General features: G+C 42.2%; 2 protein-coding genes across 6 annotated transcripts in view; one reads left to right on the top strand and one right to left on the bottom strand.

Annotated features, from left to right (window-relative positions):
- Positions 1 to 24,601, top strand: part of rfxank (regulatory factor X-associated ankyrin-containing protein) — a 77,281-nt gene that overhangs the window by 13,447 nt on the left and 39,233 nt on the right. The window lies entirely within an intron of this gene.
- ap3d1 (adaptor related protein complex 3 subunit delta 1) lies at positions 332 to 24,264 on the bottom strand. 5 transcript variants are annotated; one of them, XM_052074738.1, is made up of 35 exons: positions 23,922 to 24,264; positions 20,315 to 20,410; positions 19,517 to 19,597; positions 19,332 to 19,412; positions 18,521 to 18,628; positions 17,961 to 18,090; positions 17,699 to 17,838; positions 17,448 to 17,521; positions 17,306 to 17,355; positions 17,067 to 17,116; positions 16,774 to 16,822; positions 15,025 to 15,170; positions 14,431 to 14,579; positions 14,114 to 14,344; positions 13,676 to 13,907; positions 13,416 to 13,561; positions 12,895 to 13,036; positions 12,721 to 12,792; positions 12,510 to 12,585; positions 11,595 to 11,794; positions 11,004 to 11,077; positions 10,747 to 10,770; positions 9,481 to 9,637; positions 9,249 to 9,389; positions 8,854 to 8,907; positions 7,569 to 7,673; positions 7,288 to 7,452; positions 7,048 to 7,095; positions 6,891 to 6,911; positions 5,759 to 5,948; positions 5,298 to 5,386; positions 5,105 to 5,190; positions 4,747 to 4,868; positions 3,883 to 3,962; positions 332 to 3,301 (listed from the first exon to the last, which is right to left on the bottom strand). In XM_052074738.1, the coding sequence occupies exons 1-35, from the start codon at positions 24,015 to 24,017 to the stop codon at positions 3,206 to 3,208; spliced, it is 3,801 nt and encodes a 1,266-aa protein (XP_051930698.1). In that variant the 5' UTR covers positions 24,018 to 24,264; the 3' UTR covers positions 332 to 3,205. The 5 variants fall into 5 exon arrangements, with proteins under 5 accessions (XP_051930698.1, XP_051930699.1, XP_051930702.1 ...); XM_052074739.1 differs by lacking the exon at positions 6,891 to 6,911; XM_052074742.1 differs by lacking the exon at positions 8,854 to 8,907.

Here is a 24,601-nt window from a genome sequence, read left to right as displayed (position 1 = left end):
CTTCATAACATGGGCCTTTGCAGATTAAAATAATGTGAATTATTGAATTGAACTTGATAGAACAATTGAAAAAAATACACTTAGTTTAAATCTTTCAATTACCAATTCATGCAATGAATCTCATTTGTGTGTTGCTACATAAGGGAGCCACACTTGGCTGCAAACGACTATGATACACAGAAAAATTACTAACCATAAAAACCTTTATAATCTAGTATGTGGGGGCAGGGGCAAAGTAAACTACACATCCATATTTACCACCAGTTATGTACATTAAACGTTGCCTTTTTCAATTCAGATCAGAGTTTGCATAAATAATAGGCATACACAGTAGCATCTTATAGTTTTTATTTTTACTTTTAAGTTGGGTAATCTTTACAGGGAGTGAAGATCATTCACGTCCCCCCCTTTTGAAACATATGACATTGTACAGCTGGAGAGTATGGAGAAACAAGACGACAGTACTTTTGGAAATCTGTGGTGTGAAGAGTATGCTTTCAATGTCACGAGCTAAGAATGTTACAAAAAGAACACGACGGACGAACTGAGAGGGAATTAAGACAGGTAGTCCCTCAGTGCTGCCCTGTTCTTAACTGGGAGCCCTCAATGCCCTCTTCATCCTGATTTCTTTTAAACACCCCCCACTTGATCCTTGCCTGCGTTTTAATAATTTAAATCATTCAACTATCGAATTTATTCCCCCTCCAAAACTTAGAATGCATAAAAACAATGTGTCCAAGTACTGTATATACTTGATAAAAAAAAAAAAACTGTATAGAGAAAATAACAGGAGAAAATGGAATGACAATTCAGGTGAAAATGTCCATGGAAGGGAAAAAAGGTAATAAAAAAGTATACATTCCTAAATCATGCAATATACAAGTTGTAATGCAATAATATAATGATCCGAAATAGGTGACAATATGGGAGAAACTCCACGGCTAGGTCATTGTCGGGAACATGTTTTCGATGGACATTCCTGCAAATTTACAGCTGACCACACTCGTAGTCAGTCTTATGAAGGAATGTTTTCACGCAATGGCGGACAAACAAACATAATAGATGCTAACGGTTAGTCTTGAGCTTGCTACTTCAGAAAGTTAGGTTTGAGAGCGCTTTGGCCTGCCGTGATGGAAAAGCAAAAGCGACAACAGGTGCATGTAAGGACAGATGCTGTGGCGCCTAATACTGATAATTGTGTTGTGAGACCTTGGTAAAATAGTGTTCGTGATGAATCACGGATGCCATTTGGGACACATGGGCCACCATAGGTACCTCAAATGTGTCTACTATTCCCTTGCCCATTCATGGGTTGCTACTGGTAAATTTTATTTTGAGCCTGTCCTTTGCTGGGAAAAAAAACCTCCATCTATTTTGAACACACAAATCCCCATCTTATAGAAATGTATTGTCACTGTTCTTTTAGACAGGGCTTAGGTGCCATCTTGGTGCCAAGGAACTATGTTGAAGTGAAATCTGGACTGAGAGACAAAGTTCATATGTCAGGGAGGAACCGATGTTAGCCTGGGTAGTTAATGGTGGAAGTCACAAGAGAATCATCACCGCATTTATTTACAGTTTTAACTATTTATAGAAACGAAGAAATTTGGGGGTTCATCAATTACTCACATTGGCAGCAGGGTCCGTCCTGATTACTGTACCTAAAAGGTTGTGATTCCCATTTCTACAAAAAATCCAGAGACCTTAACTTGCAATTGAAACTGGACTACGAACTCAATTTTGGACAAATATAAATGCAAGTGGGACGGCACACGGCATTGTAACGTGACTCGTCGTAAGCCTGCAAACTTTGAACATGACGGGATCATTTACATTCTTGATAGGTGCTGCTCTTTTGGTTAGCAATGGATCTTAAATAGGCTCAGCGGTCAAGTTGTGGAATATACTGTTAAGGCTGGGGTTTTCTGGCCTCTGTCAATAATGTTTGACCAGCGAATTTATCAACTTCTCACAGACAGAATCGAATATGAATACGGAGCCTCACCATCCACACCAATTTTGTGTTAGTTGTTTTTTCCTTGCCACTCACTCATCACATTACCTGAATGCGTGAATGCATAATGGCTGAAATTGTTCCACTTCTATTAAGTTCGGTATAAAAGGCACAGGCAAATAAATGCCTACTGCGATGCTAAAGACCAGTTGAGAGCTTAGTAGGTGCTCGCTCGGCTTTTGGTTAGAAAATGGACTTGGTAGTTAATTAGTGTCTGTGTGAACAATAGCATCTATCAAGTGAGACAGTTTACAGTTGCTGGGTTTTTTTTCCTGATGGGAAGAGGGAGGCATTTATTTGTATGTCACACATGGTCACCTTTTGAGGTAATCAAATGTAACAGTGATGCAACTAAACAAATTTGTGAATCTGATTGTTGTTGACTGGCGGTACTCGTGTTCAAGTGTGTTTCCATTTTGGTCCGTTGGAGGAAAAGCAGGCAGGGCAGGAGGGATTGGATATCCCAAGATTGGTTACTGCACTGTGCACTACTCAAAGTAGGTTCACAAAAAGTCAAATTAAGTTCACTAAGGTAATAGACTGATGCATTTTAGGTTCTTCCCAACAGCCCAATATCCTGAACATTTTGTGAGTAGTGCGAGTCGCTCTAAGGTCTCATCTACTGCAGGCCTCGGGGTCAGAAGAGATTAGGTAGGGAGTACGAGTTCCTCTCTTTTTTTTTTAATTTTGAGAAAGAGACAGTCACTTGCTTTCAAGGCTGAAACAGCAGTCGGATGTTTACACACACGCACACACATAGAAGGCGCGAACAGGCGTTCAGACAGACAAAAAAAAACAAAAAACAAAAATAAAACGGCACATCAATGACAGCATAGTTCAAATCCAGTAAAAACACAATTCAACCATCAACAGCAAAAGTCCAGGTGTCAAAATGGCGCCATGTGACAGTGGAGGAGAAGAGGAAGAAGCATAGGAGGAGGGACATCCAAGAGCTCAGAGAGGAAATTGAAAAGTGCGTCTCAGGAGAGAGAGGAGGAGTACACCGCCAGTCTGTAAAACGATGTCAAGTGAATGTGCTCAAGAGTGTAGGGGGCAGGAAGAGCAAAGAAGAGGATGAGGAGAGCAGACAAATAAATAGGGCGCCGGCGGCATTGCTGGCCGCAGTGTTTTGAATGTGATCATGATGCGTTTTAGCGAGGAGGGAAGAGGTTGGGCTAACCATGGACACAATCAGCACTCAGAGAAGGTCTGTTTGATTTCATCCAGCACGTTCCCGAGCAGGGTGGGTTCGTCACATTTGGCGTCGATGGACACAGTCTGGTTGGACTGCGAGACAAGGAAGATCAAAGTGTCACTCAACACAAGGCATTTTTAGTAACCTGACAATTTTATTTTTTTAGGCCATTTTGGCTGTGTTGAATGAAATAAGCCAAATGTGTTCTTGGATAATACTCTTCCCAAAATGGCAAAGCTACACATACAAATCTCATTTCCTATGAATGAAAAAATGAAAACAAAAAGCCAATTTTTAAACATTTCAATTTGGACTAGCGTTACATTTTTAATGAATATATTTGCCCACCAGATGGTGCTATATCACTCATTCAAAACACGGAGAATATTTATTTCTGTCAAGAATGTTTGAATTTGCCAATATTTCGTTTGGCAAAGTGAGTTACGGTAAGCCATTTTAAACTTAAAAAATCATTTCCCATTGGAAACGCTAAGTTTTGTCCAACCGAAACTTGTTAGCTGCCATCAACACAGGGTGTGTTTGGAAATTCAATTTGGCGCAGAGCCTGTACTTGAGAAAATACCAATGTAATTTTTCCCCTGCAGTTTTTGGGATGCGTCTCGTAGGGTGAATAAAGGAACGAAAAGGTTAGGCAGGAAAAAGTTTGACTCACGGTTTTGACGAGCAGACAAACATGGTGACCCTGGATAGACCTGCTGTACATAGAGGCACAGGAGTCGACCCTCTCCACAACTGGTTGAAAATGACAACAATTCTTTAGTACAGTACAAAGTAATCACACATGATCATCTTTTGCGCAAATATGCAGGTACACTTTGAGGGCATGAATGCCCTGTTTCGGACTTTCTAATGATTTATTATGAGTGAACTTATGACCATAACTTAATACAGTACAGTGGTACCTCTACTTACTATATTAATTGGTTCTGAAAGAGATTTCTTAACTAGAAAATTTGTAAGCAGAGACACGTTTTCCATGTAAATGCCATAATTCGTTCCAAGCCCCTGTATTTTTATCTTTCGTATGTTGAATTTCTTTTGTAACAAGAGGCAATATTTTCCTGTTAAGATGTTTCGTAATTTGAAAATTTCATATGAAGGGACGCAAGTAAAGGTATCCCTGTACTATACTTCTTGCATGTACGCCAATATGCATTGAGAATTACTATCTCTTTTGGGGGGTGTTGATTTTGTTGTGGGTTTTCTCTGGGTACCTCCCTTGATCCAAAAACATGCATGGAAGGTTCATGGAACACTCTTAAATTGTCCCTGGGTGTGAGCACCAATGGTTGTTTTTCAATGTGAGCACTGCAATTGGCTGGCGACCAGTTCAGTGTGTACACCACCTACTGCCCGAAGACAGCTAGGATAGGCAGCATGACAGTGACTCGTGAGGATAAACGGATTAGTGGACGGATGAATGATGGATTTTGTTATGCTAGGCTGTTGTGTTCCATTGAACGTTTGTGATTGAGCAACTGAGACCCATGAAATGGATCAAGTTGTGTCTGCGTACCGGAGAAGTGGTGACGGAAGCAGATCCTGGCCAGAAGGTGGTGGAAGGGCATGTTGATGCCTTCCAGTTTGACAGAGCTGCCCTTCAGGTCCCCAGATTCCAACAGCTTTGCAAATGCATCGCTAGCCAAAGCAACAACCACAAAGCAATAAATTCTAAACAAAAAGTTAACTCTCAACTTCTTTTCTAACCACTTATTTTAAATGACCATGATGTCTGATAACACGATTTGAATTCATAATGAAATGGTCAGCGTTAAGACACAAATGGTGGAGCAGCACATGTAGATCGAAACTATAACAATACAGACATGAACAGTGTTCTTTATCCTCAGACTGACATTTTTGCAGGTCCTCACCTGTAGCATGGAGTGGTGATTAGGTAGGAGGTACAAGTAAAGTGCAGTTTGAAGTCCAGTTTCTCGTGAGTTGAAGAGTCTTCATTCTGATTCGGGGAAATAACTTTTACTGTACATCAATCTGTTTGGATGATGAATTTCCCCCATTCAGGTTGTTGCTGTAATTTGACGATACTGCGCTTGGTTTTCTAACCTTGACAATGAAAGTGAGCGTTCCCTTGAGCTTCTGTGGCATCACGATGCTCTGCACAGTGAACACAAACCGAGCTTCATTGGACACCCCTGCGATACGAGAGAACGGTTTGTTAGTTTTGGTAGAACATTTTCAATTTCAGATTATTCAAACCTCTGCATGGTTATGATCTCTCTGTTTCCACATTTCTTTTTTCAACCACTGCATTAAGAGATGCAGTTACAAAAACAAATTTCAAATTTAAAAGATGGCTACATTAATGCAACCAATATTAAAGGGCTATTGGCAATATACATGCTCGGTGGGACCGATCAAAGAATAGAGGCCAAAATAAATAAATGCAAATGTTTGAAAAAGTCTCAAAATTTGTGATAATTTGATACTTGTAGGTTTGGGAAAAGCTCCCAGATTGCACAACAAACAGGAAATTCCTGGCGGGCGCATTGCGGAGCGCAACTGACCAGGCGGGAGCTGAAAGGGGACGGTGAGGCCGTCGTGCGCACCCGCCCCCTCAGGCCTCTGCAGCTTGGAGTTGAGAGAGTCCAGCACGTTGAACTCCATGGATTTCAGGAAGCTATCACATTTGTTCTCAAAGATGACCGACACCACCACCTGGCTGCCATCTTGCAGGTTCCCCTGAATGTCATACACCTGAGAAGAAGAAAACTAAACGTGTCAGATTCCTGTAGATTCATCAGAGGGTGGGGGGTGGGGAGGAGAGATTAAGTTGCACAGTTTAACCTCCAAAGTCAAACACCACCAAAGACGAACATTTAGAGTTAAAACTGGAAATGTCTCCAAATCCTTTCCTGATTTTTTTTTCAGGAAAAACACCTATTTGTGATTTTCTGCAATGTGGCAAAATAATAACATTCGTTCTTAGTTTTGGGTCAAAATGCTGTGCGCCAACACTGCAGAAAAGTTGCAGTGCTTGCTCGCTTGTAATAGCATTCAAATGTGTACACAAAACAAAAGCACAACTTTCAAAGAAAAAAAAAAGTACCACCATATTTTCCGCACGACAAGGCACACTTAAAAGAATTCAATTTTCTCAAAAGCCGACAGTGCGCCTCATAAGCCGATGCACCTTATATATGGATCAACATTCAGATTTCCTGGCCGTAGTATTTTAAATGTTCTGTAAAGCGCTTTGTTACAGCTGCAGCAGTTGTGAATGCTTTATATAAAGCCGTATTGTATTGTATTCCCTTAGCGTAGCTCCATCTAGTGGACGCACAATGCAACCACAGCAACGCAACATTTATTGCACTGTAGTGTCTTTAATTGAAACATTGAATGGTAACTGTCAAGCTGTTTTTCAAAATCGTTCAGTTTAACTTTAAGATCAACTGTACGAGACTGCGATCAACCTTGGAGGTTACACTGTGTAATTTGTCACACACAGCATCAATCACGCGCGCGCTCGTTCGGCGAAACCAATACGAGAACAAGCCAGCAAGGACAGAAAGAATCTGCGAAAAGAAAGCAGCTCTGTGGCACGGGAAGCCAATCGATGCAGAAGAAAAACAAAACAAACACATCTAGGACAGGAGTTCCAATAAGTTCTGGCTTTCATAGAACTTTGACGAGTACCTGATCGGCATCTTCCATCATCTTAAAAGAAAGGGAGATTTGACAATGAGACTTATTTAGACAGCTGTCTCGAAAGACTCGATCACTCATTTAATCTTCGCTATCGCACAAACGTTTCATCCCGATTTGGAAGTATCCCCGATTCCCGATGACTCACCATTTTGATGTAATCGTTCTCTGCGAGGAGGCAGTAATTGGACATGGGCTGAAATGAAAAACGGGTTCAGGTGAGGTTTCGACATTCTCTACCTAGCGCTGTACACAAACAGAGCAACTGGATCGGCACAGCTGATGCAACAAATATGTTTCGGAAGATTGACGTTCCACTGAAGCGTTGAGATCAGGAAATAGTTTTTATAATTACTACCATTAGTGAAAACATTTTGATTTCACTTACCGGTAGAGGTTCTTCCTCCTCCACCGTGCCATTGTGCACAGTCCCCTCTCCGCCTTCATCGCTGTGGTGGTGGTGGTGGTGATGATGGTGGTGCTTCTTCTTCTTTTTCTTGTCCTTCTCTTCCTTCTCCTTTTTCTGCTTCTTCTTCTTGTGCTTGGATGATTTCTTCACATCGTGAGGATACGAGAGCGAGAGAAAGCATATTCAACAGCCACCACAGCAGACATCATCTCTTCTTTTTTTCTTTCCAGGAAACGATGACATCATAGACGGTGACTCACAGAATCCTCCATCTCCAAGTCCTTGGTCTCATCGGGATCAGAGTTTGGTGTTGTGCCGGATGCTGCGTCTGGCACAGAGGCTGCTTCTCCTACTGTTGCTGCTTCCTGTAACCACACACACAAATATTAATGAGCAGGAGGCCAAAAAAAAAACAAAAACATACTGCACTGTCCACCAATTCCATGTCAACAAAAATTAAGCTCGGGAACTCAAAAAAGGGATCAGCCACATTACGTTTTGAGACCAAACTGTGACAATAAAAGCCAAATGAACCAAAAAGAAACAGCAGAAGTCAAGAGTGTAATTGTGTGAACAATTCTTCATCAGAAAAGCGCAGACGGGTTTGAGGTTAGCTATCATTCTTGCAAGACCACTACCCCAAAAATCCTAAAAAAAAAGACACGTGGCATGCACCGGAAAAGTGACGGGTTGAGGTCAGAGCAGTCGCTACCTCAAGTCTGACGAATGACAACATATCAAAATAAAATGCATACAATATTTCCTTCAAATAATCCTTTGGAGTGACTCTTTAGAACGCCTTGTTGTGAAGCCCTGAGCCCTGAGTGAGTGCACGTAACAGAGAAAGTAGAAGCGCTGGCGTGGTTATTTTAGAAGGGTTCCTCACTGTCGCTTTAAGCCACAGAACACTTGAAGCGAAGATATTTTCTTGGTTCAAACATGGAGTTTTGTTTTGGCACCAATTTTTAATAATTTTCGATACTTCTATGTGGGATGTCACGTTTACTAAGTACACAATATTTATTTGCACTTTTAAAGGAACTCCAAAACTTCTTAAGGAACCGCTGTCATCCTTTGATGGCACTGATGGCAACCAAATTACAAAACACTAAGTTTGATGTGTGTGTCTCCCACCCCGAATTATTACAGCACATTAAGTGGTCCAAGAAAGAGATGGAAAAATAACAGAATCTTGCCACGGCATCAGGAAGCAAAGGAACTGACTCCAGGCCAGATTCCTGTTGGGACAGCCATGCTTTTATCGTCGTCACTAAGTAATAATGACAACATCCACAAACGTTGACGAACCACTTTCACGGAACAAAAGGAAACAGGAAGAGGAACACTACGACAAACAGTACATTAAAGTCACTCATGCGTACAAGGGGGGAATGAATGTGTTGTGCGACCTGTGAAAGAGAGGAAGCTGACGCGTGGATGACGAGGAGGAAAAAAAAATGGAATTATGAGACGGGTGGATGAGTACAACTAAGCGATGAGTGAGGGGGGGGACTTGGGGGGAAGACAAGAGGGGTGTGACTCAACCTGGGCGTAAGAGGGCACTGGAGCCTTTGAGAGCCAGAAATCCAGATCTGAAACCTAGAAGAGCAAGGGAGGGAGAGGAGGGACAGGAGGGCGAGGAATTGAGAGCGGGGAGGGCCAAACGCACTCTGTAGCTTACTACCATTGATCATCACATAGGATACATCAAAAGATACTCTATTCTTTGTCTTTATTAATACAATGATTTGCCTACACGCAAAGGAAACCACACTGAATTTCTGAGCTCCCTTAATTTGACATTGTGAATAATCACTCCGATTCCGAAATAACGGTTTATAAAGCCTTTCAAGGGGCGCCACAATACTTACGGAATGCTTCGACAGAATGTAAAATAAAAAACACGGTTGCTACCCGCTGTGTTTCTCAAAAGGTCATACCTCAGGAGTTGTGGAAGTGGGAGGGGCCACCATCTCACTGGGTCCTTCTGATTGGACGACGGGCTCGTCTGACTGATGCACGAGAAGATCCACCCCCTTTTCTTCATGTTTGCGTTTTTTCTTCTTCTCTTCTTTGCTCTTCTGCCAAATGCAAATGAAAGATATGAATCATTGAAAACTTTTAAATGTGATGTCGTAGTCATGCTGGAGGCATAGCGAAAGCGAACCTTACCTTCCTGTCCCTCTCTTTGTCTTTCTTTTTCTCCTTCTTCTCTTTGCTGGTCCTCTTGGCTTCCTGCAAGGTGCTTTCGGCATCTCCATCTGGGCTTTTCGGAACTTCTGTTGGACGGTGAGACCTGACTGGTAGCTTCTCGCTGTCTGCAAGAGGCCTGGATAAAACAATAGAATACATTACAACATAAAAACACAATCCAGAAGTGCAACGGCTATATTTAATAGACATAAAGCAACCGATTGTTCTGGCCTGGGCCCGACGTCAACTAAGTTACTACAACTCTTTTCAGATGTAGCAGAAGTGGATTTTTCATTCAGCTTAAAGTCCATTGAAGACATCCCAGCTACAGCTTGAACTATTCATTCATTCATTCATTCATCTTCCAAGCCGCTTGATCCTCACTAGGGTCGCGGGGGGTGCTGGAGCCTATCCCTACTGTCTTCGGGGGAGGACACCCTGAATCGGTTGCCAGCCAATCGCAGGGCACGCAGAAACGAACAACCATTCGCACTCACACTCACACCTAGGGACAATTTAGAGTGTTCAATCAGCCTGCCACGCATGTTTTTTGGAATGTGGGAGGAAACCGGAGAACCCGGAGAAAACCCACGCAGGCCCGGGGAGAACATGGAAACTCCACACAGGGAGGCCGGAGCTGGAATCGAACCCGGTACCTCTGCACTGTGAAGCCGACGTGCTAACCACTGGACTACCGGGCCGCCCAGCTTGAACTATCGCTTGTGAAAATGCGCATGCACTTGTTATCTCCGCGAACGCAGGGCTCACTCATTGGACTCGTAAGAGTTTGGCAGCATTCATAATCTATTGAGCGGCAGGGCAGTTTCCTACAGGCCCAATCAGGCAGATTATTTTAGATGCCACTACAAGGGAACCAAAGCCTGAGAGCGTCAGCATCACCCTATTAGTGATTCAACGTGCAGTGTTTCTTATTTTAATACATGCTGATTTATATAGCGCTTTCACAATAGCGGCAGCTGTTTAAGGGGGATTTTCTTCAAAAGTCACTATTGTGGGAAATGTCAAAGAAGTCATTCAGAGAATAATGCTGAGAAGGGCACTTTGAATATCAATACCGAGTCAAATGTTACATTTAGTCAATACAGAAAAGGAAAAAAAAAAATGCTGAGCACTAAAAATCAGTTAGAGAAGCAATGTTAGCAAGCCAGCTAATTGGAAACACAGCAAACGGGATAGAAGATGCATGTTGGAGCGGCAGGTCACGTGGCTGGAGTTGCGACTCACCTGCGCCCCGCCATTTCCACCAAGCTGCCCGTGCAAAGTGGGCAGTAATGGGGGTGTGTGTATGCATAGAAGAGAGGAAGCAAAAAGTCAAGAGGGACGAAGGAGGGGCAAAAAGGCCACGCAAGTCACATCGGCGGTGAAGCCGTGACCGGGAATGCCCAAGATACGCTAAAATTGATTTATTAGAACAGATTCATCTTCAATTGAAGATATTATTTAAGTTAAGCTATATTTGGCCTCAGCAAACGTTGACTCACTTGTCCAGGTCGATGTCCAGGGCTTTGTGAGGGTCATTAGGATCTTTGTCATCCTCATCACTGGGTAAGGCATTCTGGAGGGAGATCAAGCAATACAAAAATGATTCAGTTGATGACTGAGAATTTTCCGCTCGGTCTTACAAATGATACAGGTTGTAAATGCATAGCGTGTTCCCAGGTTACGGCAGTCACCCAGTGAGCCAATTTGACTGCTATATTTTGCGACTTTTCTGACCACTTTACTTTATTTTCCAAAAAGCGACTAACCACTCTAATTACTGCAAAGAGGATTCATCTTAAGTCTTAATATTTTTACGAAACTGAAAATTCCCCGCAAAAAAAATATTTGTGATCTACTTTTCATATCCTTCCTTTTATGTAATTTTTTAAAAAACTTACCATTACAACACCAACAAAAACAAAATGGAACTATGATTAATCACCGCACGAGAGTTAAAGGGGTGTGAATTTGATGAGTGAAAACATTTAAATGTGAAAATCTGTATTCTGTGAAAAAGCCCGACATCGCCACCCGTTGGAATGTTTGAAGCCTCGGACCCCCAGCTCAAGATCAAATAGTAACACTGTCACCTCTGGCATCTCCTCTGTGACGATGTCGACCATGTGCGCCGGCGTAATGTCTTCCTCGCTCTCCGGACCGGAGTCGTGTTTCTTTCCCCGTCCACTGCGCTTTTCTTTCTTTTTCTTTTTCTCCTTTTTTTTCTTGTCGGCTCTCTCCTTCTGCCGACGCTCCTCCTCCAGCTTTACGTACTGGTCGGACATAGGCAGGCCTGAGGCGAGGAGGAGGATTCGAAAGACATTATTTCATCCTCAAATACAAATGGGGAAGAAAACATTGATTCATTTCATCACATTATATCAAGCTTCTGATCATTGGAGTAAGGTAGTGCTAAGATGACAAATGATGAATTTATATGTCAGGATAATACATTTATTTTTTTCATAATTCAAAGTACGTCCCCACCGGGGCTATAATTGATCGATTACTCCTAGTTTTTATTTCCTTTTGACTTTCATTTTTCCAATTCAGTTAGTTTAAATTTCAAAAGTTTTCATTAGTTTTATTATTATTTTTTTAATAGTTTTTGTCCAGTGCAAGATAAAATGTAAATGAGATGTATGTGTGGCGTTTAAATAATTTTTGTGCCAAAACGTAACATTTTATTTTTAAAAATAATAATAATAAAGGGCGCAGCTCTTCAGCAAGTATCAAGGCTCGTATAATTTCAATCTGATAAATCACTGTGTGAGTGGCTGAGTATCCAGCACATGGACAAATACCGGCAGCTAACACTGCCGAGATTTTTCAAATAAAAAGGAGACAAAGTCCATCGCCATCCTTGATCAACACGCGCATACACGTACACACTTCAACGTTCATGAAAAGTTCATACACAAGTGCAGTGTGTTTCTTGCAATAAAATTATTTTCCAATCAAAGTGTCCCTTTTTGTTTTGATGATGAAAACAACATAGGACCTCCTACCTGGTACTTTAAGAGGCACACTCAGATCAATCTGAACAACTGGGATGTGCTCCACTCCAGGGGTGTCCTGGTAGACCTGTTAGTAAAAAAGATAACTTTGTGATACCTATTAATCTATTTTATCTACTTGTAGACAGACACATAATCTAATAAATCAACTGATACAAAGAGATACTGAAGAAACAAAGTGACCCGGGAGAAAAAAAAAGACCTTTTGCGAGGATGGCGAGGCCTTGATGTAAAATGGGTTGTTGGCTTGCTCTTGTTTCCTGGCTTCTCTTCTCTGTGCAGGTAAAAAGAAAAAGGTCACATGTACTTTGGTTATTTCATTGGTGGTGAAAGAGCTATAGAATGAAGGTGCTTATTGAATAGTTGATGGTCGCACCTTCGCCAGCTCCTTCTCGTCCACCTCCGTGTGTCTGGGCCGGGAATGTTTGGGTTCCTCCTTTGTAAAAATAGCTTTGGGCTGCTCGTCCTCGGACTCGCTCTCAGATGGAGGCTCATTGATCCAGGCATCCAGATCAAGACTGAACGAATAAATAAATAAAATAAATCTGCCCTTGTTTTTGTCCACCAATCATGGAGAAAAAAGCTATGCCATTTCAGCTAAATCTGGCGCAAGCAGTGCTTCATGTTTTTTGATGATTCATGTCTCTAACACATTGTCCCCTATACTAAAAAGAAAAACAATATACCGTGATATAGTACGATTCGTAAACTAAGCACAAAACACAACATTAAATCATATACACAACTTCAGGGTCACTCACAACACTTACTACAATTATGTCCTGAGTATGCATCTGAGCACTCACCCTAATAAAAGGTACTGGACGTTTGGAGTCAAGTTGGCTCAAGCACAGTTTAAATGGACTCGTCCTCATGTGAAAACGCTCTGATACTCACCCCTCAGGGATAGGCACTTTCTTTTGTGCCTTGGGAGCTACAGGATTGAGTTCTCCGGCAAACAGTGCAATGACTTCCTCCGCTACCTCGACTTCCTTCTGCTGCAGTTTCTGGATGTACTTTACCAGCTGCAGGATGCAAGATGCCTGTGGCGTGTAGTTAGCATAGGAGAACCAATTTTTTTTCCAATCAGAATCGTCATCAACAGGTCGCCATAAGAAGAACTTTGGATTTGAGAGACATTTCCACAGTCATTTTACCCTTTCTTGCACTTCCAGGTTGGCGCTCTGGACAAAAAGCGGAAGGCGGTCTATCATTAGCTGGCTGGTTTCTTGGGTAGTTGTGCCATCTGTGTTGTCCTTTTGGCTCTGTAGCACAGTGGCGAACAACTTGGCGGCGTTCTGCACGTAAACGGCCTGGATGTGGCCCGGCAAAGTAGCCACCTTCGGCCGCAGCATGGCTTCGAGCGTCTGCAACGGGTTCTCCAGGTGTCTAAAGATGATGACTCAAGTTACCGTTTGTATTCTAAATCTGTCACATAAGAATATTACTTTTTTTTTCTTTTTAGTGTGGCTGTAAGAATTGATGTAATCCAGGGTTACATTTACGTGTTCCAAAAACAAATGTAACACCATGCGGCAGTGTGTGAAACACGTGATTTTTAACTTCAAGGCATGACAAAAGAGAACGCGACATACTCCGAGAACTCGCCGCAGATCCAGGCTGCTGCGTACAAAACTTCACATATGCCATTTCTCTGCATGTTCCCGGTCAAAAGGTGAGCGTTGTCCAGCAGCGTGGCCATCTGGGCCACGGCGAACACCCGGATGGCCTTAACCCGGATAGCGACATCCAGCATCTGAGAGGCGATGAGGTGACCGTGCCTGGTGCCCTCTAATCGGGTCAGCTCCACAAGGATACTGATGTACCTGTCAAGGACACGTGGAAGAAAAATACAGCTCGAAATCATGCAAAAAAATAGATTGTGTAGGCGACTGCGTTGAGGGAGACGAACCACTCAAAGTTGGTGATGTACTGGTAGTTGCTCTGGCTACAAATGTCAATGATTTTGGTGAGCAGTTCATCCCTGTATGTGGTTCCCTCCGCTTTATCCACATGTAGCATCAGTTTCTTCACAATTTCCATCAAGTTCTTTTTGGACACCTGCAAAGGAATACAGAGTCATAGGCTGTGCCCGAATCGTCGGTATGTCGAATCAAGTAGTGAATTGGCTGCTGAAAATGAACGTTGAACCAAAATGTTACCATTCGAGTCAGAATGCGTCATCACATACTAACTAACCTCTCCTGAATTTATTTGTGATGAAGATTTTCTAACCCTTTAAGCAATGGATAATTGGAAAAATGGTGAAGTAGCTCATGTGGACAGACCAAAATACTCACAGGCACAGATCCACTATGAAAGACAATTAATATTACCGCCGCTTACTGAGCAGTTGTGAGCATCTTTGAGTACATCGGTAACACACAACAGAGGGAGTGCGATATGGGAGTGAAATGGCTTGAGATGATTTGAGTTTTGGTCGTGGTCAAGGAACAAATTAAAACTCCTAAATCGATTTACCGCTGTATTGAAAAGGAGCACATACCATGCCGTAGAGTAGGTCCAAAGCTCTGAGACGGATGGACTCATCCTTGTCATCCAGACACTGCAGGATGAGGTCCTTGTGGCTCTGCACCGACTTAGGGTGGGTCTTCAGGATTTTGGACATAGCCAAAAGGCCCAGATATTTCACTGAAGGAACATATTCACACATATAAACTTGCCGAGTCAAATGAGTAGACAGAATACTGCCGTGCCATGTTTAGAAATGTAACACTATCAATGCCTGAGTTATTTCAATGCTAATATCGCATTCATATTATCGACTGGTAATACGGTTAGCTGTAGCTATATTTATCTATGTGATAGTTATATGTAAATATCCCGAAGGAAAAGATTATTAAAACACAAAGAACAACGGAAAGGACGCACAAACATGTATACACATGCAAGACAAAACACACATTTGGCCATGTGAAAGCTGCCGAGTCACGAAATTGTGGTGTTGTCACTAGCCAGAGACAAAGGCCTCTCACATTCTAATCAATAAGCGTGGCGGTAATTTGGGCTGCAGTGAATACATTACAGCCATGATGAGTGCGGCCTCCGTGCGGCTGCATATGACTCCGACCACGTCAAAAGTACCTTGGACTGTGAAAGAGATGGCGAAAACAGTGACAAAAAGCTTTGTGTAATTCAGTTTAAATCGGGGGAAGACACAACTTTACCATAAACTCTCAAGACCAGCGATTCCCAACCAATTCAATTCCGCATCTATTCTCATTCACTGTATTCCTTTAACTGTGGAAGTAGGTCCCTCTTTCATTTAGTTTTTAGCTTAATAATTCAGAGGCACAGATAAATAAACATCTTCAAGCACAGGTTCACAATCTACTCTATTCACACCAGGGCCTCCGGGTTGGACCGATTGGATATTTGATCCCAGGAGTTACACCCTATGAAATAAGTTTTCTGATGTACCATATTCCCGCAAATAGCGGCCAGAGATGGGGTGGGGTGAGGTCTTAATTTAGTCCAATTTATTGTTGGGAAAATATTAAAATGGGCCATTCATTTATTTTCTACAGCGCTTGTCATCATACATGTTATGGGTGAGGTGGAGCCTGTACCAGCTGAGTTTGAGTGAGACGGGCTAAATACTGGACTGGTCACCACAAATAAACAAGGATTGACAGTCACGTTCATATGTATGGACAAAGTACCGTCGTCAGTTTTGGTGAGCAACTGAGTTCAAACCGACTCAACAGTTAACTATGGACGTGAATATGAAAGAAGCAATTACTTGCATTAATACGCTGCATCCATACTGGTCCAAATTATAGGACGCGTATTTGAGGAAATATGGCACAAAAAGCAACAAATTGGGGGTGTAAATTGTAAGACTGGTGAGTATCACAAAGAAGAGGTTCTTTTTGAAGACAACTCAGCGCTTTGTGAGGATCACCCAGTGCAGCCCACACCATCAGTTGACAATCTACTATAGACACAACTATCTCTACGTGGGGGTCGGTCCAGATAACTCGAATGGTTCTGCAACGTGAGGAAAGGCGTACATGTCGTCCGATGAGAACTATCAACAAGCCCCTTTTCCGCAGGGTGAATGCGATTCAAATCAACACGAGTTAAAAAAAAAGGTTATGCAGTTCGAGTTATCGAGACTCGGGTGGAGGCTCTGTGGAATCCTCTAAAAAGGGGCGGAGGGCTGGACTTGTGGAGTGAGAAACACGCAGACAATGAGAAAATGACACACTGCAGGCATTGACAGAGGGCTCACAGTTCTGGTCAGAGTCTTCAATCAGGATTCGCAGTTTCTGTACACAGAGCTGGAAGACAGAGAGAAAGTGTGATGCCAAAATCGCGACGCAAATGATCAACAGACACTTTCAAGGTAAACAATAACAGGACCAACCGAATAGTGAACAGATAAATGTGAGTTGACTTAAAAACTGTTGTGACTGAGGAAGGAGGGGGAGAGGGGAAAAAACAGTCAAATCATGCACTGTGCATAAATCGGACTGGAAAGTGAGCGCGTGACAAGAGCGAAGGCAGCGGCCCCAAGAAGCGTACCTGGATACTAGCACTGTGGTTGGGCATTCCAGACGACAAGGAAATTAACACTGCAAAACAGAACGGAGCGGCAATCAGACTTTCTGCATACATTGGACTGTGAAACTAAGGCGTAATGGCATTTTTTAATTGAAAATCAATGGCATTTAAATTGGGGCACGGTACATTTTAACTAATTAACAAAAGTGATTTTGAGTGTCAAACAAGATCTGTTTTATATATGGGTTATAAGTACTGACCTGCAATAACCGTGTTCACACACTCGTACAGCAAAGACATGGCAGATGTACTGCAAATTAGAAGGAGAGCACGGATTATAAATATGCGAGTGACCATTTTAGGCTACGTTACAATCGAGGGGAGCATTTGGGTTGATCTCACCTGTGAATTAGGTTTGTGAGAGGTTCAATCAGCTTTTTTCCCAAGCGGGGCTCCAGAGGAGTGAGCGCACCGAACTGTAAACGCAGAACCAATCAGAGTCACACATACAAATGTAAAAAGTGTTGCGTATGGCAAAGGCAGCAAGAGTAGCAACAGGAGTAGGTCACAATGGTCAAAGTTGTCATCCCACAAGTTTCAGGTCAGTCAGTGCATTGTGTGTGTGTTCGGATAACTGCGTCCTGTTGACTCACCAATTTAATAATCTTAATAAGGACCCAGTTGTTCGTGGAGGAGGTCATGAGCTTGAAGAAGAGTGGTGCCAGAGAAAGATAGTTTTTGGGATTCCTGCGCGCCAGCTCACAGATCACGTTGACCGCGGCCGACTGCACGCCTAGAATCAGTGATAGACCCTCCTTTAAATCGCCGTTATGGCCGCCACAAAAGGTTTAACGCTATGTAATGACTTTCTCCAGGTTCTTCATGACAACCGGGGAAGCTAGAATATGGTGGTACCTGGATCTGGGTCTTCAAGTTTCTCCTTGAGCCTGGGGAAAGCAGGACGGAGGGACTCCGGGTACTTGAGAAACACCTTGTACATGATCAGCACTGCTTTCTTCCTGATGTAGGGTTTAGTATGAGACATCTAGAGCACAGGAAATGACGACCAAAATAAGTTACACTTCCACTGTAGGGGTGTGTCGGTGGATGGCGGTCGATACGTCGGCTACGGAAAGAGTTTATCAAGGTATGACGTGTACAAGATGAATACAACACAGACGAGCACGCACAAGATGATTGGTCCTTGCCTGGTAATTATGTGCCACCTTGCACAAAAGAAATAAAAAGACGACACGTTGCGGGAAATTGCAGAACTCCTAAACATCATTTTAGCGCTTTATCTTATATCTTCAATTGTCACGTGCAAGTGGCAATTCTCGACCAATCAACGGAGAGCAGCGTGTTTAGCGTCATCTTACATATGTAAATGAAAGAGTGCAACAGTACAGAATGGGAAAAAAAAAACCAAACAAACAAAAAAAATGACATCGTAAGTTGTGATCTTTGTGGCTCACCAGTGTCATGATGTCGTTGGCCAGGTCGCGAGCCAGATCGGGGGTAACGAAGCAAGACAGGCCTGTGAGGGCAACGCCTGTGTCGTACTGATTGGGACTGCTCAGGTCCTGCGTGGATGAGAGCAATACTGTTCAGCGATTGTCAAATTAGACATCTGCAAGATCCAACTTGGGCGTCCGCAAGCTAATTTGCAATCGATGATTACATTGTATCATTTTAATGAAGTGCAAATCAAAATAAAAAGATCCAGTACACTAATAAAACAAACGTAGAGGTACTTAACCGGTACTGTTAGAAGATCTGACATGGTAGTGATGCATCAAATAAATCTGATACATCTGATACTTTTTCTACGTTGAATTCATTTGCATTTGTTCATTTACTATGCAGAGGAAATTGTGACAAAAGCATCTCCATGCATCTGTTATTTTGGGGTAATTAACACTTGCTCGCGTTTATTCATATTTACTCAAGCAGCGTTTTGCGCAATGGAATTTATTCTATTGGTGTTGCGGGGACATGCTGTTACTCCATCGTGTCAAAATTGAGTGAGCGCTGTCAATCTCAAAATTGTTTGGGTATTTGAACAAGACGTGATCAAACAAAAACACATTGTCATCACGAGTGCCAGAAGGAATGACAATGTTAAGTATTGGTACACACTGTCAGAAAATATGCAAAGGAAAAGTACAAAGTGTTCCCCTGTAAGGGGAACCACGACCCCATAATGTTTTGACAACCCCCCGCTGCGGGCACACGGCATTGCGAAGTGACGACGAGGCAAGCACGAAAGCAGCGCAGGCCGCTTACCTTTCGAATCTGATTCGTGGTTAGCATGATGACATCTGTGCTTTCGTGGAAGCATTGCGAGGCTGCCAAATAGCCGATCCTCTGCGCAGGGAGCAAAATAGCACTTAGGACATTGCGCTGCCGCGTTTCACCGACTCGTCAGTACAGGGGCGATCATCGCAAACAGAGACGCCGCCGCTTTTTACCTTGTAGGTGAACTTGGAGGAGCTCATGACTTCGACGATGTTGAACGCGGCCCAGCTGACATCGTAGCCCAGCATTTGAAGCTGTTTCGCAGAGAACGGAGGTTCCATTATTCATATCTAATATTACAGAGGGGAATATCCGCGGTCGAGGTTGCATGAAATAAAACACACACCCACACACACACACTTTGCCCAACATAATGATTATCTAAGCCGGAACAAATCTAATTAAAAATAGAAAAATTTAGCTGAGCTTGATTTACGAGATACTTTTTTCTTTGCCGTTTGAACCATTTAAACAAACACTGTCATGAAAAACTCATGAGCAAAAATCGCACAACAGTAAAAGACAACATTACTCATTTGCGTAGACTTCTGTAATGAAAGACATTTAAATGTTCTCAAAATAATGCAATCATTGATTACGCCAATTAACTTGGCAAATTTCAGTTGTAAAATAGAGGAAATAAATCAAAAATTGAGTTTCGGGGTCTCCACATCACAAGTGAAAAGAAAAAAAAAAGCACAAATGAAGGTGGAACCTCTTTAGAGAACCTCAGTTCACCAACACATATATATTTTTTTCTTCAAAGCAACTTTGCTTTGGTTCACAAAACTGCTTCCTGACATCCCAACGGCTCGCTAACTTTCACTCAAACATCTTAAACAGCTGGGATCTCAAATCACGATCTCAATCGTGCTTGTAAGGGTGAAAGTGAAGCGGTCAGAAAAAAACTTTTTCAAGTCAATTACAGATACCCTTGCTGACTCGTGACTACTTCACCAAAGTGTACTTACGTAGGTGAGCTTGCACACAGCATTGGCTTTGACGGCGATGTTGTCCTGCTTGAGCTCCTGTTTGATCTCATCAATGCAAGTGGAGATGTACTTGGCCTGCGGGCAGACCAAAAGGGCAGGCACCAGATTAGATTAGGTGGAATGATGTCGTTTTTGCCACGGGGCTAACAAGAGCAAATCAGACCACGATTTTAATGCTGTATTTGTCCTCTAAAGCAGGTATACATGACGTATTTATTGAACCACATTCACTTTTTTTTTTGCAACTGATCATCAGCAAAAAACAGATTAGCGGGGTTTCGAAAGAATGATCCTGATAGATTATATCATTGTGTGGGGTGTCTTGAGAGTGATTTTTTTCCTTCCTGATTTGTTCGGGAAATGGCAAGGGCTGGCAATTGGAAAGGTTAACCCGATTTGAGATTTGGAAGAGCAAACGCAGCTGCCAAGAGCGCCAGGTGTTGATTAAATTAAGATATTTGTTGGAGAGACGGCTTTATTTGATTAGTTGTGCGTTTTACACGACTATCACGTTGATACAAATACTGATACATCAATTAAAACAAATACTGTATATACCAACATGCTGTTGTTCATTAAAACAGGTACAGTACTGTATTTAGATATATTTTTTGTCCGTTTACCTTCTTTGACAATTAATTCTAGGTAACATTAAAATATTATCATAAAACTGTTTTGAAATGAACATACACAACCGCCTATGAGAGTTGCCGTGTCAATAGTTGCGGAAATAAATCAAACCAAAACCATAAACTGAAATTGGAGAAACTTAAGACTCTATAGGTAAGAGAAACTAGCATGCTAGCATCAGTTCGTTTCCGACATTACGTCACAAAATGGAGAAGAGCAGAGAAGTAGCTACCATTTGTTTCATTTCGGAGCAGATTGAATGGAGAAAAAGTTGAATACCCAAACATTTCAAAGTCATACATTTTAGAGCAGCAATTTCAAGATGGTGATATTCTCGCGGTTAACATGTCATAAGAATCTGTTACTGGCTCATGTCTATATATTATTGTACATCAATAGCCAACAAAAAGCAAGCATGACCACATTTTGATTTGTTTTTTTTCCCCTAAAACAAACAAAAAAGTATAAGTGTGCCTCGGCCAAAACAGTAATTGCAGCAGATTGGCTATTCACCACCTCCCCCACATTCGCTTATATACAGCAAGGAATCACACTGCCCGGAGCCTCGCAATTAAAAAGTGACACCACTGGCCCAACATTCCATCTACATTCGGTGGGAGAAGTCCAAGCGAGAGCAGCCCTTCACAAATACTCAAAGCGCCGAAGAGAGTGAGAGTGGGCGCCGGTCATGTGTGCGCAGTCATGAGACAGCAAAGTGACAGGGGAAGGCGTGTATGTGAGTGAGTGTTGTTTCAACACACACACACACCGACAAAACTATCAGCAGACCTACACCATGCTTCCACGTCCCCCACCGCTATAATAGTCCATTCAGAACCAATTGAAATAAGTGAAATCGCTGTCACACTTGACAAAAATGACTTTCAATTGTCCTAAAAATGTATGATGGGAATGAATGAACATAGCAAAAAAAGTTGTAAGATATACACACACAGCTAATACCTCTGGTGTACTCATTTTCGTATATTCCCCTAATATTGCACAATTAAAATTGTGTTTAAATAACATGTTTTGATTATAGGGGACATTTTTCCCAAGAAGAAGCATTGTTGTAAACAAAATTGGTGTTCTGGAATGTTGATTTTGGAGGTTGTCCGACTACACAGCTGTAACTCCCGTCCTCAATGGATACAATCCTGCATGTTTTCGATGTTTCCCTCCTCCAACACACCTGATTCAAACAATCGGGATCATTATCAGGCTCCTGCAGAACTCGCTGAAGAGCTGATCAGTTGAATCAGGTCTTTTGGAGGAGAAGGTAGGGGGCATCTAAAACATGCAGGATAGTGGCCCTTGAGGACCAGTGTGACACCTGTGCCCGACTATCGGAGGAACTTTGACAGTATACGCAAGCATTAATAATTTAACAATCTGTTGGCTGGGCAACCATCACCTTATCTGGACCCTGCAAGGTTGGGTTACCATTGACACAAAAATATATAAAACAAAACAGATGAGCACCGGCCGGATCGCAACGTCAAGCGCTGGTGAGCTGACACAAAACACAGCAACGACAGTCGCTTCTCTTCAGACAATCGAGGACATTTTCGACCTGCTCTTGTGAGATTCTGAAAACACTCCAAATTTTACACCTGACCCAAAACTGTATGTGTGTGGACACAACCTTAGATGAGAGTTTATCGAGAGCCCAAATCGACAAGGTCAAACACAGTCTAGGTGACAGGCAAATAGTAGATATCCTTGTTGATATTTGAGTAGGCTAGTCTTGTCAACGCCAGTCTTTCCAGCATTAGCTTCTGACGATGTTATATTACTGTTCAGCTAGGTTTTCGACATGTCGGTGAAAGATATTGGCGCTTGGTGATGTCATTAAACACACCACTGCATTCATTAATGAGTGACAAGAAATGTTGCGATTTATTCTGTTATTGATACCGTTTCCTTTGTCAATTAATTTTTTAATGGATGAGGGAATAAAGTCATTCAAATCGTAGCCCAAGTCATTTGGATATACCATCACAATCTTAATAACTGTGCTACCTATTTTTTCTTTTTGTCTTCATGTGAAAGCACTGCAAGGTATAAAAAAAGGATTGGTGACTGCTGCACTGTGCTTGAATCTTAAGTCATTCAACCCCTAAAGGAAGAAAAACCCCGCTTGTCACACACGTGCGAGAAGGTGAAAAATTACTTGCACTGTATGAAATTTTAGGAGCAAAATGTTACAATTTCCCCCACTGCATAGGGTGAATAAGTCACCTGTAAAAAAAATACTGAATACATTGTTAATAATTAACTATGATATAATGTACTGTATCTGTTCAACTGAGAATGTAGGGAATTTTAGCAAATGATAAGAAAAATCATACAGCTATTATTTCAGCAAGATTACCATATCCACTTTTTGTGGTGTTTTTATTGGGTGGTGTACAATGAGACACTAAATGTAATCTGTGACTAGGCTCATGTTGAAACACTGATTGAGGGTCTTTTTCGTCCAAACGACTCTTTTTTTCTTGTGCTACACACTGCACATACTGGGATGGTTAAAATTAGTCTGTATAAGACCAAAACAAAACAGGATACGAATACTATTATTCCTATTAACTAACCATAATCATCCTTCTTGGAGCTAGCTGTACAATAGCTAGCTAACTTTACCACTCCAATCATTAAGCCTTATTTTTGTTTCGTTTAAAAAGCGCCCTGAGGTTAAACGTTTCAGGTTGCTAAATATTTCTATTCTTATGCAGCAAATATTCTGCTAGAAGCAGAAGGTCTTGTTAGTAGACTGAGGGAGCTAAGCGGCTAATATGACAGTTAGCGGTGAGGCTAGCATTTTAGCCAGGCTGCCTTTTGACGTTAATTCAGCTGACACGAGTCGCCAAACGTAACGGTCATTATCGCAGGGAAGGGGAGGGGGTGTGACGTGAGGTTGTAACGCTGGTTACGTTTTTTGTTTAGTTTCTGTTACCTCATCATCCTTGTGGTTCCTGATGCCACGTACTAAATCTTGAAGGTTTTTATCGAACATCCGATCGATGCTCCCCTTGACAATCTTCAAAGCCATGCTCGGTTCTTGACGGCGGTGTCACTGGTACCGGTGGGTGTCGACCGAGCCTAGAGACTGTATCTCATCCACCTGGGGGTTGTTGTTGCTGCTGATGCTGCCACTGCCGCCGGGGTTGTTTCCTTGGGTCCCGGGTTGGGGAGGGGGGCAAGGGAGTTGCTGGAAGGCCGGAGAGAGACGCAGCGTCCTGGGCTTCTGCGTGCGCACAGACGCCTGGCTGGCAGTGGCTCAATGGAGGAAATGGCTGACAAAATGGCGTCTGCAAGTCAGCTGACTGGAGTATTATGCGAGATGTGGAAATTAAAGGTCTACGCACACACACAAAACAAAATCGATCTCGTGCACAGGTGGGCAAACCTTTGTGTTCCAGGGAGCCACGTTTGATTTTTTTTTAAGCACAACAGACCAAAGTTAGGGAAGAAATATGTAAGTTTTTGTTTTAATAAGTCATTAAGATTCTAAAGTGATAAAATACAAAAGGAAAATTGATATGCCATTATGTTTACTGTTTTATTATACATTTTATTTTACCATTAATATATCACGCTAATTTTTGTGGTTATTTTATATTTCATTGAATTATA

The sequence above is a fragment of the Hippocampus zosterae genome, chromosome 8 (genome assembly GCF_025434085.1).
Source record: "Hippocampus zosterae strain Florida chromosome 8, ASM2543408v3, whole genome shotgun sequence".
In the NCBI taxonomy this organism is placed as follows: Eukaryota; Metazoa; Chordata; class Actinopteri; order Syngnathiformes; family Syngnathidae; genus Hippocampus; species Hippocampus zosterae.
This window is presented reverse-complemented; position numbering and strand designations above follow the sequence as displayed.